General features: G+C 37.4%; 1 protein-coding gene across 2 annotated transcripts in view; it reads left to right on the top strand.

Moving 5' to 3' along the window:
* PSTPIP2 (proline-serine-threonine phosphatase interacting protein 2) overlaps positions 1-11,537 on the top strand; it is a 93,115-nt gene extending 81,578 nt beyond the window's left edge. For both annotated transcript variants that reach the window (XM_036734927.1, XM_036734936.1), the window contains 8 exons: positions 257-355; positions 3,714-3,810; positions 3,925-4,003; positions 5,534-5,568; positions 6,356-6,413; positions 7,049-7,083; positions 8,389-8,446; positions 10,380-11,537. In XM_036734927.1, coding sequence (XP_036590822.1) covers positions 257-355; positions 3,714-3,810; positions 3,925-4,003; positions 5,534-5,568; positions 6,356-6,413; positions 7,049-7,083; positions 8,389-8,446; positions 10,380-10,386 — 468 coding nt within the window. In that variant the 3' untranslated portion in view covers positions 10,387-11,537. The remainder of the gene's footprint in view (positions 1-256; positions 356-3,713; positions 3,811-3,924; positions 4,004-5,533; positions 5,569-6,355; positions 6,414-7,048; positions 7,084-8,388; positions 8,447-10,379) is intronic.
* The last annotated feature ends 2,243 nt before the right edge of the window (positions 11,538-13,780 follow it).

The following is a 13,780-nucleotide window of genomic DNA, read 5'->3' as shown; positions in this document are numbered from 1 at the left end:
CATACTGTTTCTCATTATAATTGTTATTAAAATTAATTTTTGTTCTCTGAGTACATAACCAAATGGTAGGAAGGAATTGGCTTAGGAGTTTACCGGGTGATGGAAGGAAGCCTGTTTGGGTTTAATACACAAATTGGGCAATGCACATTGATCACTGAGTGTTTTTTGTGTTCCTTAAGTCACTGCCAATCTAAAGATTACATAACACAATATCCTTTCCCTAAATAAATGTATACATCAATCTATATCTCTTTAGTTCTTTGAGATTCAAGAATGTGAACGAATAAACTATTTCCGGAATGCATTGTGGCAACACATGAATCAGCTCTCACTTCAATGTGTCATAAATGATGAGGTAAGCAGGCCCGCATCATTTCCAGACCTGTGAGGTAGATATTGTACTGAATTATGGAATCTTAGAACTAAAAGCATGGTGAAGCAGAAAGAGAGCCGGATTTGTAGTCAAAAGACACGAATTGAAGTTCTAGCCTTCTACTTACCATCTTACCTGTATGTCCTTGGTCAAGTTACAATGTTGTGTAGAAAATAACAGCAAGACGAGACCTGGGTTCAAGGTAAGTTTAGGTGTGGATTTTATTGGCCGAGCGCGCAACTACCTGGAATACATACCCAAAGTACACTCAAATCAGGCAGTCCCGAACTGAGTCACTTACAGGCTTATAAAGACGAAAACCACAATTACACAATTAGGGAGGGTCACTGGCAGAAGCAATGTACAGAAGCAAAGATCAGTCATTGGTTGGATTCATCAGCTCAGAGCTAATTTGGGAATATGGCGAGATTCAGGGGTGCGACCATCCTGTGACACAGGGTGGTCAGCTTCCTAGAATGGGTAGCCCTCTTAGGTAGTGATTGGTTTCCTATAACTGGCTGGAGGGTTCAGGGTGGAATTTCCCAGAAAGTAACCCCTACTTGATCAGCTATGGTCTGAGTGGAGGGACCTAGCTTGGTCAGCAGAATAGCTGCACCATCACACAGGGTGTGGGGCTATTTGGTAACGGTGGGGGGGGGGGGGGTTCTCCTTAAAATAAACTTATGCCTTACCCTAGCAACTGATCCTTGCACATAATGCTGATGTAGAGAGAATATACAGAACGCTGAGTCATGAGGAAGGGAGGGGTCAGGGGACTAGCCTTGGGCAATCTACCCAGAATTATGCCTTAAGCAGTTTCAAGCCATTTCAGGGTGTAGGGCAGAGACCAAGACAAGAATATAAAGGGGATTAATGGTGGGCTTCAACTTAGGTATAACAACATAACCTCTTTGGGCTTCAGTTTCCTTATATGCAAATGGACAGGAGAGCAGACTCAATGACCTACCTCTAAGGTGCCTTCTAGTTCTAGATCCCATATCCTATGGAAGATAATTTAGAGATCATCTAGTCTAGGCATTCATTTTACAGATGAGGAAACTGAGGCACATAGAAGGGAAGTGACTTGTTTATGCTTATATACTGAGTCAATACAGAACCAAAATTAGAATTAAGATCTTTTGTTTCCTAACCTAATGCTCCCATCTGAAGACATGTTCATCTATAGATAGTAGAATTCAATTGTCTGAGCATCAACATAATAAGCATCAACAAAAACAAAGATGCATTCAAAATAAGTGATAAAATCATAAATAAAACTATAAACATAGTATCTCATACATGCTTGAAAAGAGAAATATGGTCACTGCCACTTTCCTTCAGTGATCTTTAAAGTGAAGAGGAACCTTGAAGTTTGGCCATTGAAGCATCTAAACACCCAGCGGATCATTTAAGAGGAGCTTGTTTATTTATTTGAAATGTATCCCAAGCTTTCCTCACATAGGGTAGATTCATCAAGGACTGGAAACTCTGAAATGAGGGCTGTTGCCTCTCCTGTAAGCACAGCTTTGTTTAGGGGGTCAGGCTATGAAGACACTTTAAATTCAAATATTAGGTGCTAGACTATAAAACTTGTATTTGCCATGACATCTCTCTTGCCTCTAGGCCTTTCATTGTGGCCTGGGGACTTGCTCAACTCTCTGGCTTGGAAATCTGACTGCAGCACCTGTGATGTGCACTGCACTGTGCTAGGTACCTTAGAGCATACAGAGGATCATAATGCACAGTTGCCACCTTGAAAGAGCTGGCTGGGGAAATGAGACACAGAAAGTTAAGTACAAATATGAAAGTTATGTAGCATGGCAAGACAACAGCACCAAAGATGTCACAAGGCACAGGGAGAACAAGTGCCAAATAAGTGGCTTATAGCTATAGCTCTTAAATTGTAGTCTGGGCCCCCAAAGAGCCTCCAAGACCCTTTCAGGGGGTCCACAGGGTTAAAACTACTTTCATAAAAATACTAAAATATTTTAATTTCTAATATTGTAAATGTCGATAGACATAACTCACATAAACAAAAGCTCCTTGGTGTCCTCAATGATTTTTAAGAGAGTAAAGGGGTCCTAAGATCAAAAAGTTTGAGAACTGCTGGTTCCATTTAAAGGCAACTTTACTTCTGAAGATCAGGTCAGGGTCCAGGTTACTCTTAGGAGGTTTAGGCCCAGGGCAGAGAGGCTAGGTTTGGTTAGCTTCTGTCAGGAGCATGGTCAAGTCCTGGAAAAGTTCCATTTTGGTCTGGAAGATCTGTAATGGCCACGGGGTGACCTGAAGCAGACTTGAGCCTCTTGGACAGTCTCAGAATGACTGCAGGTGTCCATCTAACTAGATTGGAGATCGGTGCAAAATTAGACCAGAATGGATTCTCTCTGCCCTGCCTCTATCCTTATCTAGTGCACTGAGACAAGATCAGAGATCCTAAGTTGGAGGAGACCTTAGAGACCATCTAGTCTGAAGCCCTCATTTTATAGAAGAAAAAAATACTGTGGTAAGAAGTAAATGATTTGTTGGGAGTTTTACAGCAAGAGTCAGGGGCAGGGTTTGAAGAATCAGGTATTCCTGAAATTCTAGACCTGCCATCTAGTAGAGAAAAAGCTTTGGTCCCAGGTTTCTCTGGACTAACATCAGGCTTAACCTGAGTCTTCCTTACTTGCCATAAAATCATCCTTTTGACCAGTAATGCAATAGCTTCAATTATGTTAGTGAAGAGGGGCTTTGTGAGTGAAGAGAAGGGTACCAATGTGAGAGGTTTGGGGACGGTACAAACAACATAATGTGTCAACTGACTGGGTCTATGGGGTGAGTGATGGTGAAGAAATAAGCTTGACAGTAAAGTGGAGAACCTGGGTGATGGGGAGGATGGTTGGGCCCTCGATAGAAAGACGAAAATTCAGGAGTGAGATTAGTTTAGGGTAGGTAACACATTTTGTCAGAGAGGGAATTTCAGAATTCAAGATCTTTGATGAAGTCTTTGTGCAGTGATGTTGATGTTTTAGGTAAGGTTGTGCTGATGAGTGGTTAAATTAGAGTAGTGAATTGAGGTCATAGAGATAGGATGGAAACTTTTATTTCTAAGTAAAATCATAATAAAATTTTTGTGTTAATTGATACACTTGGCCCTTGTAGGATTAAGGAACTGTGAGGCTAGGATAATAGAAAGGTCATTACCACTGACATTGAAAGACATTACCAAGTCATCCTCTTTTCTTCCAAACAAAATCTGGAAAGAAATCCCAGTTATTTAGTGAATCTCCTATGTGAATGAATAGTGCCATTGCTGATGGCATTACCGTGCCTTTTGATTTATCTGCTTCTCTTTTACTAGATGTTTGAAGAAGTCCGTAAAAGTTTAGAAATGTGTAGCATTGAAAAGGACATTGAATATTTTGTAGCTCAGAGAAGGACTGGACAAGTGCCGCCAGGTAAGTGGTGCAGTGGGGTTATTGAAGCAGTCCTAGGAGAATGCCTTCAGTGCATCCTGTGTTTATCTTGGAGAATTGTCCCTTGACCCTCCTATTTCTTGATGACTTTTGCAGCACCTATTTTGTATGAGAATTTCTATAACTCCCAGAGAAATCCAGCACCAGCACGAAATCCAGGACCTACTGTGGGAAGGTAATAATGCTCTCATCTTGCTTTAAAGACAAAACATCTCTTAAAACGTATTTATATTGGTATCTTTTGTTTTCATATCCTGTCATTTACAAATATATCTCTCTCCCCTTTCTTCCCAGTGAAACATCACTTATAACAAAGTTTAGAAAGGGAAGAGGGGAAAAATAGTTCAGTAATCCCAACCAACACATCCATTATGTCTGACAGTATATGTAGTATCCCCTACCTCTGCAAAGAGTGGAGGGAGATAACGCTTTCTCTGTGGCCAAGCTTGGTTGTAATAATTACATGGCTTTCAGCTTCGTTTTTGTTTTTGGAAAAAAATTACAACAAACATTTTCTCTCTTAATTTCTTAAGGTGAATTTAAATCAATAAGTTACCTACTGTATTCTCTGGGTGACATTATTAGAGATTTAGTCAGAGGGCATTTAGACATGAAGGTATAAAATAGGAAAAAGTTTCAATAATTTCACTGTTCCCTTCAAACTTAGTTCAGGTAGAACTATAAAAGATACTCTCGACTTGAAGTAACTATTGTTATGCATTGAACAAATGCTCAAATATTCAAATGTACATGTGATTCATTGATTTGGGAGTTCCCTTCAGCAATGTAGATCGCAGCCCATGCATGCCCGCCTATCCTGTGCAGATTTTATGTATATCTTTCCATATGTTCTCTATACTAGCCCTGCCCAGGGGACTAGAGGCCTTTCTCACTTTCTCCTGATGTCACAAGGGTACTGGGGGGGTGGGGAACTCTTGCTGTCTGTACACCTGTTATCTCTCATGGTCGGATGACCATCTTTCTTCTCACCATACAGTTCCTTGATGACATCCTTTACACCTGTTCTTTTTCAGAATTCCTCTTTGCTTATACTTTCAGGATGCCCACACCCATTCTGCATCTCTCCATTCCTCTCAGTGTGATATTCATTTTTAACTCTAGTATAGCAACACTGGTTAGATCTTGGTATTAAAAAGACGGGCCTTTGCTTTCATTATGTAATTATGAATAGGATAACTTTTTATCCTTACATGTCAGAAAAGGAATCAGAATTCTAGAAACTACACAAATGTGTCTAGGGTCTGACAGAAGGTCAGGTATGAAGTGCAATATATCCAAATCCCTAAAGTTCTAGTTTCATTTCAGTTGGGAATAATAATACTTGTGCTACCTCCTTCACAGGGCTGTTGTGAGGAAAAGACTTTGTAGACCATAAAGCGAGTTATTATCATAATGCTAACTCATATTACACAAGTATCTATTTTTATCTCTATCCTGATATGAACCATGTTGAATTAGATCCATGCTGGGCTAAGGGTAGGCATAGCATTAACATCTGAAGCATAGATTCTAGTGGAGCCATGCTGCATGTTGGATATTTTATTTAAGGTCTTATTGAGGCCCTCAAACCAAAAACCAAACCTGACACTGAATGAGGAGAGTGGAGGCTCATTGTAACAAATGATATAACAGGATTAACATCATCCAAAAAGAGAATGACGTTTAATTTTCATCTCTTTTGCAGGAGAGGACCTCTACCAATTCCTCAAAATTTATCAGGTATGTTAGGGTAATTCCTTTCTAAATACTTCTTGTGTGAGGGTATTGTGTTGTTTAAATAAGATTTAAGCAGTATTTCACAGTGATTCTCTCACAGTGTTCAGCATTACCTTAGAGATAACCACATCAGATCAGATCTGCCAGATTGTAAGCCCTTTGAAGGCAGAGACTGCAACTTGCCTTCTCCCACAAAGATCTTGCATAGGGCAGGAAGTTCATAATTCTGGGTCTTGTATTCAAGGAGCTCCAAATCTACTAACCTATATTATTATCAGCCCACATCTATACATCTTCTCCACAAAGAGAGATTTGGTTAAATGCTTTGTAGACATCCAGGCATACTATGTCTGCAACATTAACCTGGTCTCTGCCCATCTAGTAACCTTATCTATAAAAGGAAGTGAGCTTAGTTTGGCATGGCCTGTTTTTGATGAACCTATGCCAACTCTTAGTAATTACTGCTTTCTTTTCAAAACGACTTAAAGAAATCCCTTTAATAATATGTCCCCAAATTTTGCCAGAATTTGAATTCCAGTTCAATAGCCTAGTGTTAAAGAAATTTGGGATGTTGGTTCATCTCCATTTCTTCCATTACAATTCATGTTTCACAACAGCAGCTCTGCAATCTGATTGTCTCTTTTGTGTAACTCAGGGATATCACTGCTCTACACACCTCATAAGATAGTTCTGAGAAAAATACTTTGTAAAACCTAAAGTGTAATGTGTAGGTTATTTTCAGTGGGAAAATATTAGCTTTGTCTTACCTTGTATTCTCTCTCTTTTACAGAGGATGATGATTACTCCTTGGTGACTGAATGCAATATTGTCTCTAACCAGTACCAACGGTAAGAACCTTTATTCCAGTTTGATATTAATTTAGCAAATTGTAGTTGTTGAGCCATTTTTTGCCATTGATAAACATACTGAATTACCTCTGGATGCATGGCACTGTTTAAGGTAATGCAGGGAATGCATGATAAAATAGAGGGAGCATAGACCTTGGACCCCAAAAACCTGAGTTTTAAGTCCTAGCTCTGCCACTAGCTGAGTGACCTTGGGTGTAAGATACTTTACTTCTGAGCATCATTTTGCTCCTTTGGTAAAATGAGGATAATAATACTTGTACTACCTACTTCACAGGGTTATTGTGAGGAAAAGACTTTGTAGACCACAAAATGAGTTATTATCATAATGCTAACTCATATTATACAAGTATCAATTTTTATCTCTATCCTGATAAGAACTGTATTGAATTAGAGCCATACTGGGCTAATGGTAGGCATAGCATTAATATCTAAAGCATAAGTTCTGGTGGAGCTGTGCTGCATGTTGGATATTTTATTTAAGGTCTTATTGAAGCCCTCAAACCAAAAACCAAACCTGATACTGAATGAGGAAAGTGAAGGTTCATTGTAACATAGAATATAACAGGATTAACATCATCCAAAGAGAGTGACATTTAATTTTATCTATTTTGCAGGAGAGCACCTCCACCAATTCCTCAAAAGATATCAGGTATGTTAGGGTAAATCCTTTTTAAATACTTGAATTAAATTCTCTGTAAGATTGGTTACCTGGAATTTGGCAAAGCAAAGAGAACAAGGAGCTAGTTTATGAATTAGTTACATGAATAAAAATAAGCCTAGAGTCTTGCTATAACACTGTTTAGGAGAATGGGGTGTCTGGCTCATAGCAGAACTATTTTTGTTGTCCAGCCAAAGAGACTTAGTTACTGAAGTGTCCAAAGGAACTTCTCAGGCAGTTTCTTCTATGAGCTACCATGAGCACAGTACAACTTTGGTGTAGTTTCCTTTGGATTACATACAAGGAGGGCAAATAAAGAGCCTGGGCCAGCTTATATAGCAGGCAGATCTTCAAAAATGAATCAGCTATGCACAAATTTGTTTGCTTAGTCATGAAGAAATTAAATCTGATTTTCACAGGACATTGGGCTGAATTTTAACTTCTCCCTCCCTTGTTTAAACCCTTACTGCATGTGCAGTCATTAACATATAGTTTAGACCTTAATTGTTCTCTAAATGTTTCTTGTATGTGGGTTTTGTGTTGTTTAAATAAGATTTAATCAGTATTTCTCAGTGATTCTCTCACAGTGTTTGGTACTACCTTAGAGATAACCACATCAGATCAGATCTGCCAGATTGTAAGCCCTTTGAAGGCAGAGACTGCAACTTGCCTCCTCCCACAAAGATTTTGCATAGGGCAGGAAGTTCATAATTCTGGGTCTTGTATTCAAGGAGCTCCAAATCTACTAACCTATATTATTATCAGCCCACATCTATACATCTTCTCCACAAAGAGAGATTTGGTTAAATGCTTTGTAGACATCCAGGCATACTATGTCTGCAACATTAACCTAGTCTCTGCCCATCTAGTAACCTTATCTATAAAAGGAAGTGAGCTTAGTTTAGCATGGCCTGTTTTTGAAGAACCTATGCTAACTCTTAGTAATCACTGCTTTCTTTTCAAAACGACTTAAAGAAATCCCTTTAATAATATGTCTCTAAATTTTGCCAGAATTTGAATTCCAGTTCAATAGCTTATGGTTTAAAGAATTCACCTAGTGTTAAAAAATTTGAGACATTGGTTTATCTCCATTTCTTCCATTACAACTCATGTTTCACAACACCAGTTCTGCAATCTGATTGTCTCTCTTGTGTAACTCAGGGATATCACTGCTCTACATACCTCATAAGATAGTTCTGAGAAAAACACTTTGTAAAACCTAAAGTGTAATGTGTAGGTTATTTTCAGTGGGAAAATATTAGCTTTGTCTTACTTTGTATTCTTTCTCTTTTACAGAGGATGATGGTTACTCCTTGGTGACTGAATGCAATATTAACTCTAACCAGTGCCAACGGTAAGAGCCTTTATTCCAGTGTAATATTGATTTAGGCAAGTTGTGTTGTGGAGCCATTTTTTGCCATTGATAAACATACTGAATTACCTCTGGGTACAAGGTACTGTTTAAGGTAATGCAGGGAATGCATGATAAAATAGAGGGAGCATAGACCTTGGACCCCAAAAACCTGAGTTTTAAGTCCTAGCTCTGCCACTAGCTGAGTGACCTTGGGTATAAGATACTTTACTTCTGAGCATCATTTTGCTCCTTTGGTAAAATGAGGATAATAGTACTTGTGCTACATACTTCACAAGGTGGTTGTGAGGAAAAGACTTTGTAGACCATAAAGTGAGTTATTATCATAATGCTAACTCATATTATGCAAGTATCCATTTTTATTTGTATCCTGATAGGAACTGTGTTGAATTAGATAAAAGGCTGGCCTTAAAGTCAGGAAGACCTGGTTTTAATGTTGCTTCTGATGCATATGAGCTGCATGACTCTGGGCAAGTCATTTAACTTCTTGTTCCAGACAATTCCCTAAGGAAGTTGCCGATCAGAATGGTGGAAGGAACTTCCATACTTGGAGTTCTCTGATGAAATCAGAGATCTGGATCCAAACCCTCTCACATTACTCTGCAATAGAAACAAAGCCCAAACCTTTTATCCCAAGCTTACCTTTAATTCTCATTTAGTCAGATTTTCCTCCATCTTATATTGGTATTGATTCTTTTAATCTCTCTCGTTTCTGCTGGTTCTGTAAGGAATACAAGTATTCCTTGTATAGTTCTAGAAAATAGTAATTATGTTTTATTAAATTATATATGCATAGTGCCTAGTACGTAGTAGGTGCTTAATAAATACTTGTTGATGGACTGACTCAGTTTAGCACTTGATTCTCTGTGTTGTTTCATTTCCTATTATTTTCTCTTTTTTTTATCTTCTTTTCTCAAATAGATGGTAAGTTATGAGGGAAGCTACAGTGCTGAGTGGAGACTGATACAAAAATGCTTACTCAATGAGAATGACCAGCAATTTCATAAATAGGGGGGTTCAACAAATAACAATTAATTGAATTTGTTTATGGCATCTTAAAGTAGGGAAATTAGTTGAGTTAACATATGCACATAAAAATAATTTTAATGAATGTTTAAGCAGGGCTTTAATTTAGCCTTTGGAATTTAAATAAGAATAAAAGAACAATATATAAATCCATCAGTTCTTTTATTTGTTGTGGACTTCATCTGGCCTGCTCATCTCTATTTCTTTAGTTGTAACATATTTAATATGCAAATAAGAACAAAATCTGGTCTGAGGATTAAAAAAACTCAATTATCTATTTTTTGGGGGGACATGTTCAATATAGGAATGTATTTTGCTTGACTACAAATGATTCTAACGGGGGTTTTTATTTATCTTGCTTTCTCAATGGTAGCTGTGGGAGGAGGCAAAGAACATGGATTTTATTTGAAAAAAAATATTTAATTTAAATTTTATAAAAATATAAGAATTTTTTTTAAAGCAGCTATCACAAAGAAGGCAAAAGATAGGAATAGTCAGTGTTGGAGGCAGTTTGGGAAGAGAGGTACACTAGTGCATTGTTGGAGGAGGTATTTATTATAAAAAAAAAATCTCAATTACCATAAAACATTGTCATTATCAACACAAGATCTAGCTCAGGGCTATGTACAAAGGAGGAGACTAATAACTCTGTTGATTCAAATTGTTGAATAGCATAGAAGATTATATTTATCATTCTATGGACTTGCTCCCTGCAATTTCCTCTTCTCTCTTGGAAAATATACTTTTTTTGCCCCCACATATATGTGAACTCAAATACACATAGCCTCACACATACACATGCACACATATTCTTAGTCATATCATACTAAAAGCTAGTCAGCTATGATTGTTCCTCTCTAATCGAATGTGATTTGTTATCCTCTTTCAGGAATTAACGACTCTCAACTTGATGCTTCTTTGACTGCACAAGGAGTCAATTTGGAGCAGATTCAGCTGCCATTTTGTATTAGTCATGAAGACTCTAAAGTGAACTGTTTCTTCTGTAACTTTTCATATTTTAAATTGGTGGTCAAGTTTTTGTTCTTGCTGTCATGATGGATGGGTTCTGAAAGTTACTTGAAAACTCTATGAGATCCATGGAGGAAAAATTCCTCTTCCTAATCAATGGCAGATATTGTGGATAACCTTTTGTTTTCTACTTGGAAACTATGAAATGTTTATAGAATTTGAGATTTGAATATTTGTGTAGCAGAAACATCAGAAGAGGGGTCGACAATGTGAAAGTCCTTGGTATCAGAGATAATTTTACTAAGAAAAAAGGAAGTTCTGTTGTTCCCAAAAGGTTTTCAATAATAGTATTATTTCATTAGTGGAGGAATCAGAACTTTAGAGCTGGAAGGGACTTTAGAGATTAGCTACTCTAGTCTTTTCACTTTTTAGGTGAGGAAACTGAGGCCCAAAGAGGTTATGTAATTGTCCAAGGTTCAATAGCTAATGGTAAAGCTCAGACTAAGATGCAGGCCTCCTGGTTTCCACTACACTTGTTTTCCCTCCCTCCCTTAATTGACCGGCAATACTACTGCTGAAATTCAAGCTAGTAAATGTTTTTTCCAGGCTGCTTGTTGTTGAAAAAAATTTAGGGCTGGTTCGGACCTATGATTTCATCAGTGAAGGCAACTTGTGGTATGAAAATTCTTCCTGCTAATGCAGCTGAGAAACTCATTGGTATCTTGAAATCTTTAAAAAAAATTGTTTGGGGAACTGAGCAATTAGGTGACTACCTTGTATTTGTCAAAGGCAGAAACTGAACCTAGTTCTTCCCAACTTTGAGGCTAGCCCTTTATCTACTACACTGCACTGCCTCTATTGAAAATGCCAAGAACTAAAGTGTCACTCTTATTTTTAGGACAGATCAGTGATGAACAGTATGTAATCTATTCACTCTTCTTCATAATAATAAATTTGTAGTTATAAAATCACTGCTGGTTGGGTTTTCTCAGGGAAAAAAAGGTTTGTATGTGTATGCATATGTATATGTATATATGTGTGTACATCCATCATGCATCCACATGTAAATCCACATGTATATATATATACACATGGTGTACCTAACACATATATGTTTGTATATGTTTTAGTATACATACATATATATATATACATATGAACTCCACACTTTAAGGGACACCTTGGTAGTCCTTCTGTGTTCCTAAGGTGTAATAATCCACATTGATAGGAGTATTGTCATATAACTTCTAAAAAACTTCTAGCACCCTCAAGATGCTCAATAAATTTTAACCACCCACCTAAAATAATAGCATTTATGTAAAACTTTTTTTCTTTAGCATGCTATAAATGTTAGCACAAGCGGCCCATGTTTTTCTGTCTATAAATTATACATCCATCCTCTAGAACTTTAGTGAATTAAACTTGTGGAAAGCAAACTGAATACTTACTACTTTCTTATACAAGTGCCTAGTGGATTTGAGGGAGGTCCGGTCAGGAAAGTTGCAGAAATTGAATATCCTTTTGTGGTAATTTCAACATAGTAAAAATGGAGAAATTAAAATATGATAAAGGTCATTACTTCCTCAAACCAAAAAAGTCAGAAAATTTTCCTTTGTTGAGAAACTTTTTTAAAAAAAGTTTTATTTATTGTTGACTTCCTCAGGGATTTAACTATTTACTTCAACTATTGGAACCTGAAATATTGAGTCTATAATTATATGGAGGGATTGATTTAAAGGGTTGCAAGTTTCTAAGAAATGTTAAGAGTTTAATTGTATTTCACTTTCTATTTGTAAATATTTCTTGGAAAGAAAATTAAATGCACTGCAGTCGTTCTTGATGTTTTGTGCGTATCTCTGAGTTTTTTCTTTTGGATTTTTCTTTCAAGGAAATGTTTCTTTTTTGATTCTGAACTATACTCATTTATTTCAAGAAATATTTATTAAGGGCCTGCTATGTATAGAACAGTATGATAACCACTAGGGAACATACAAAGTTTACGTAAGATGTACTCTCTGCTCTTTGGAGCTTACACCCAATTGAAATTAAAATTATTGCTAGGCAGTAGAAAATGGAAAAATCCTCTTGAGGCCATTCAGATATTGGAAGCCCTTAAAACATTTTAAATGAGTTAGAATCAGAGAGAGAAGAGAAGCAGTTAGATAGGGTCATATGAGGAGTAGAGAGAAAGGGTGTCACATAGGGACAAAAAAAAAAAGTGTTGAGCTTAAGAAGTATGGGCAATGTATTGTTGTTATTGTTATTCACCATCTTTCTCAAAGAGGGCCAATGACATTAGGAGGGTGATGTCTTGACTTGCAAGTGAATTGGATTTAAGTGAGGCAGAGCTGTGCAAAGTCATCAGCCTCCCTCTTTCCTCCAGAGTCATCAGATTCCCATGGCAAGACATACATCAAGACGACTGGCGATGGCCCAGCTATGTTATTAGATGGAAGCACAGCAAACAACTATTTTCTCACTTCTCTAAGTCATTTAACGACTAAAGGTGTGGCAAGTGGGAATGTTTGACTAATACAGGGGCAGTAAGGATTAGGCAGGCAGAAAAGGGAAGGTTGATTTAAATGTATTTCACCCTGATTTGCCTTTCTTCAAAAGAGGAGACCAATAACATCTTGGCCTTGAAAGTTTGCCAACTGTTTTGTGGGATCTCAGTATTTAGAACTTGAAGAGCTCAGAGACCACCTAGTTCCAACACTCATTTTACAGAAAAGGAAACTGAGACCCCAAGAGGTGAACCATTTTGCCTAATGTTATATAAGTGGTAAGTAGTAGAGCCAAGCTTCTCAGCCCAAGTCCTCTGACTACATACCTAGTGCTCTTCTTGCCATTATATCATGCTTTAGCTGATAAAAAGTCTTAGGACTAGACAGATTTCATAAGAAAACTGGCTTTTTGTCTAGAGTTGGCAGGAATCTCAGAGGACAACACAGTGCAAACTGCCTTATTTTATAGATGAGGAAAGGGTTAAAGTGCCTTGTCCAAGGTCACACCGGTAGTAAAATATCAAAGTGAGATTTGAACCCAAACTCTTGGGACTCCAAGTATCCTTTTCATTTCACCACAATCCAATTACATTGTTTGTTCTTTCATGTATTTATAAAGTACAACTGTTAATGAGGAATCAATCAACAAGCATTTATTAAATTATTATTGTGAGTCAGTCACTGCTAAGCACTGGGGATACAAAAAAAAAGGAAAAAAAGAAACACTCACCAAGTCTCAGGTTATATTTTATCAGGGGAGACACATAAACATATACAAAACATATAGAATATATAAGGTAATGGGTGGGATGAGGAA

The sequence above is a fragment of the Trichosurus vulpecula genome, chromosome 1 (genome assembly GCF_011100635.1).
Source record: "Trichosurus vulpecula isolate mTriVul1 chromosome 1, mTriVul1.pri, whole genome shotgun sequence".
Lineage (NCBI taxonomy): Eukaryota > Metazoa > Chordata > Mammalia > Diprotodontia > Phalangeridae > Trichosurus > Trichosurus vulpecula.
This window is presented reverse-complemented; position numbering and strand designations above follow the sequence as displayed.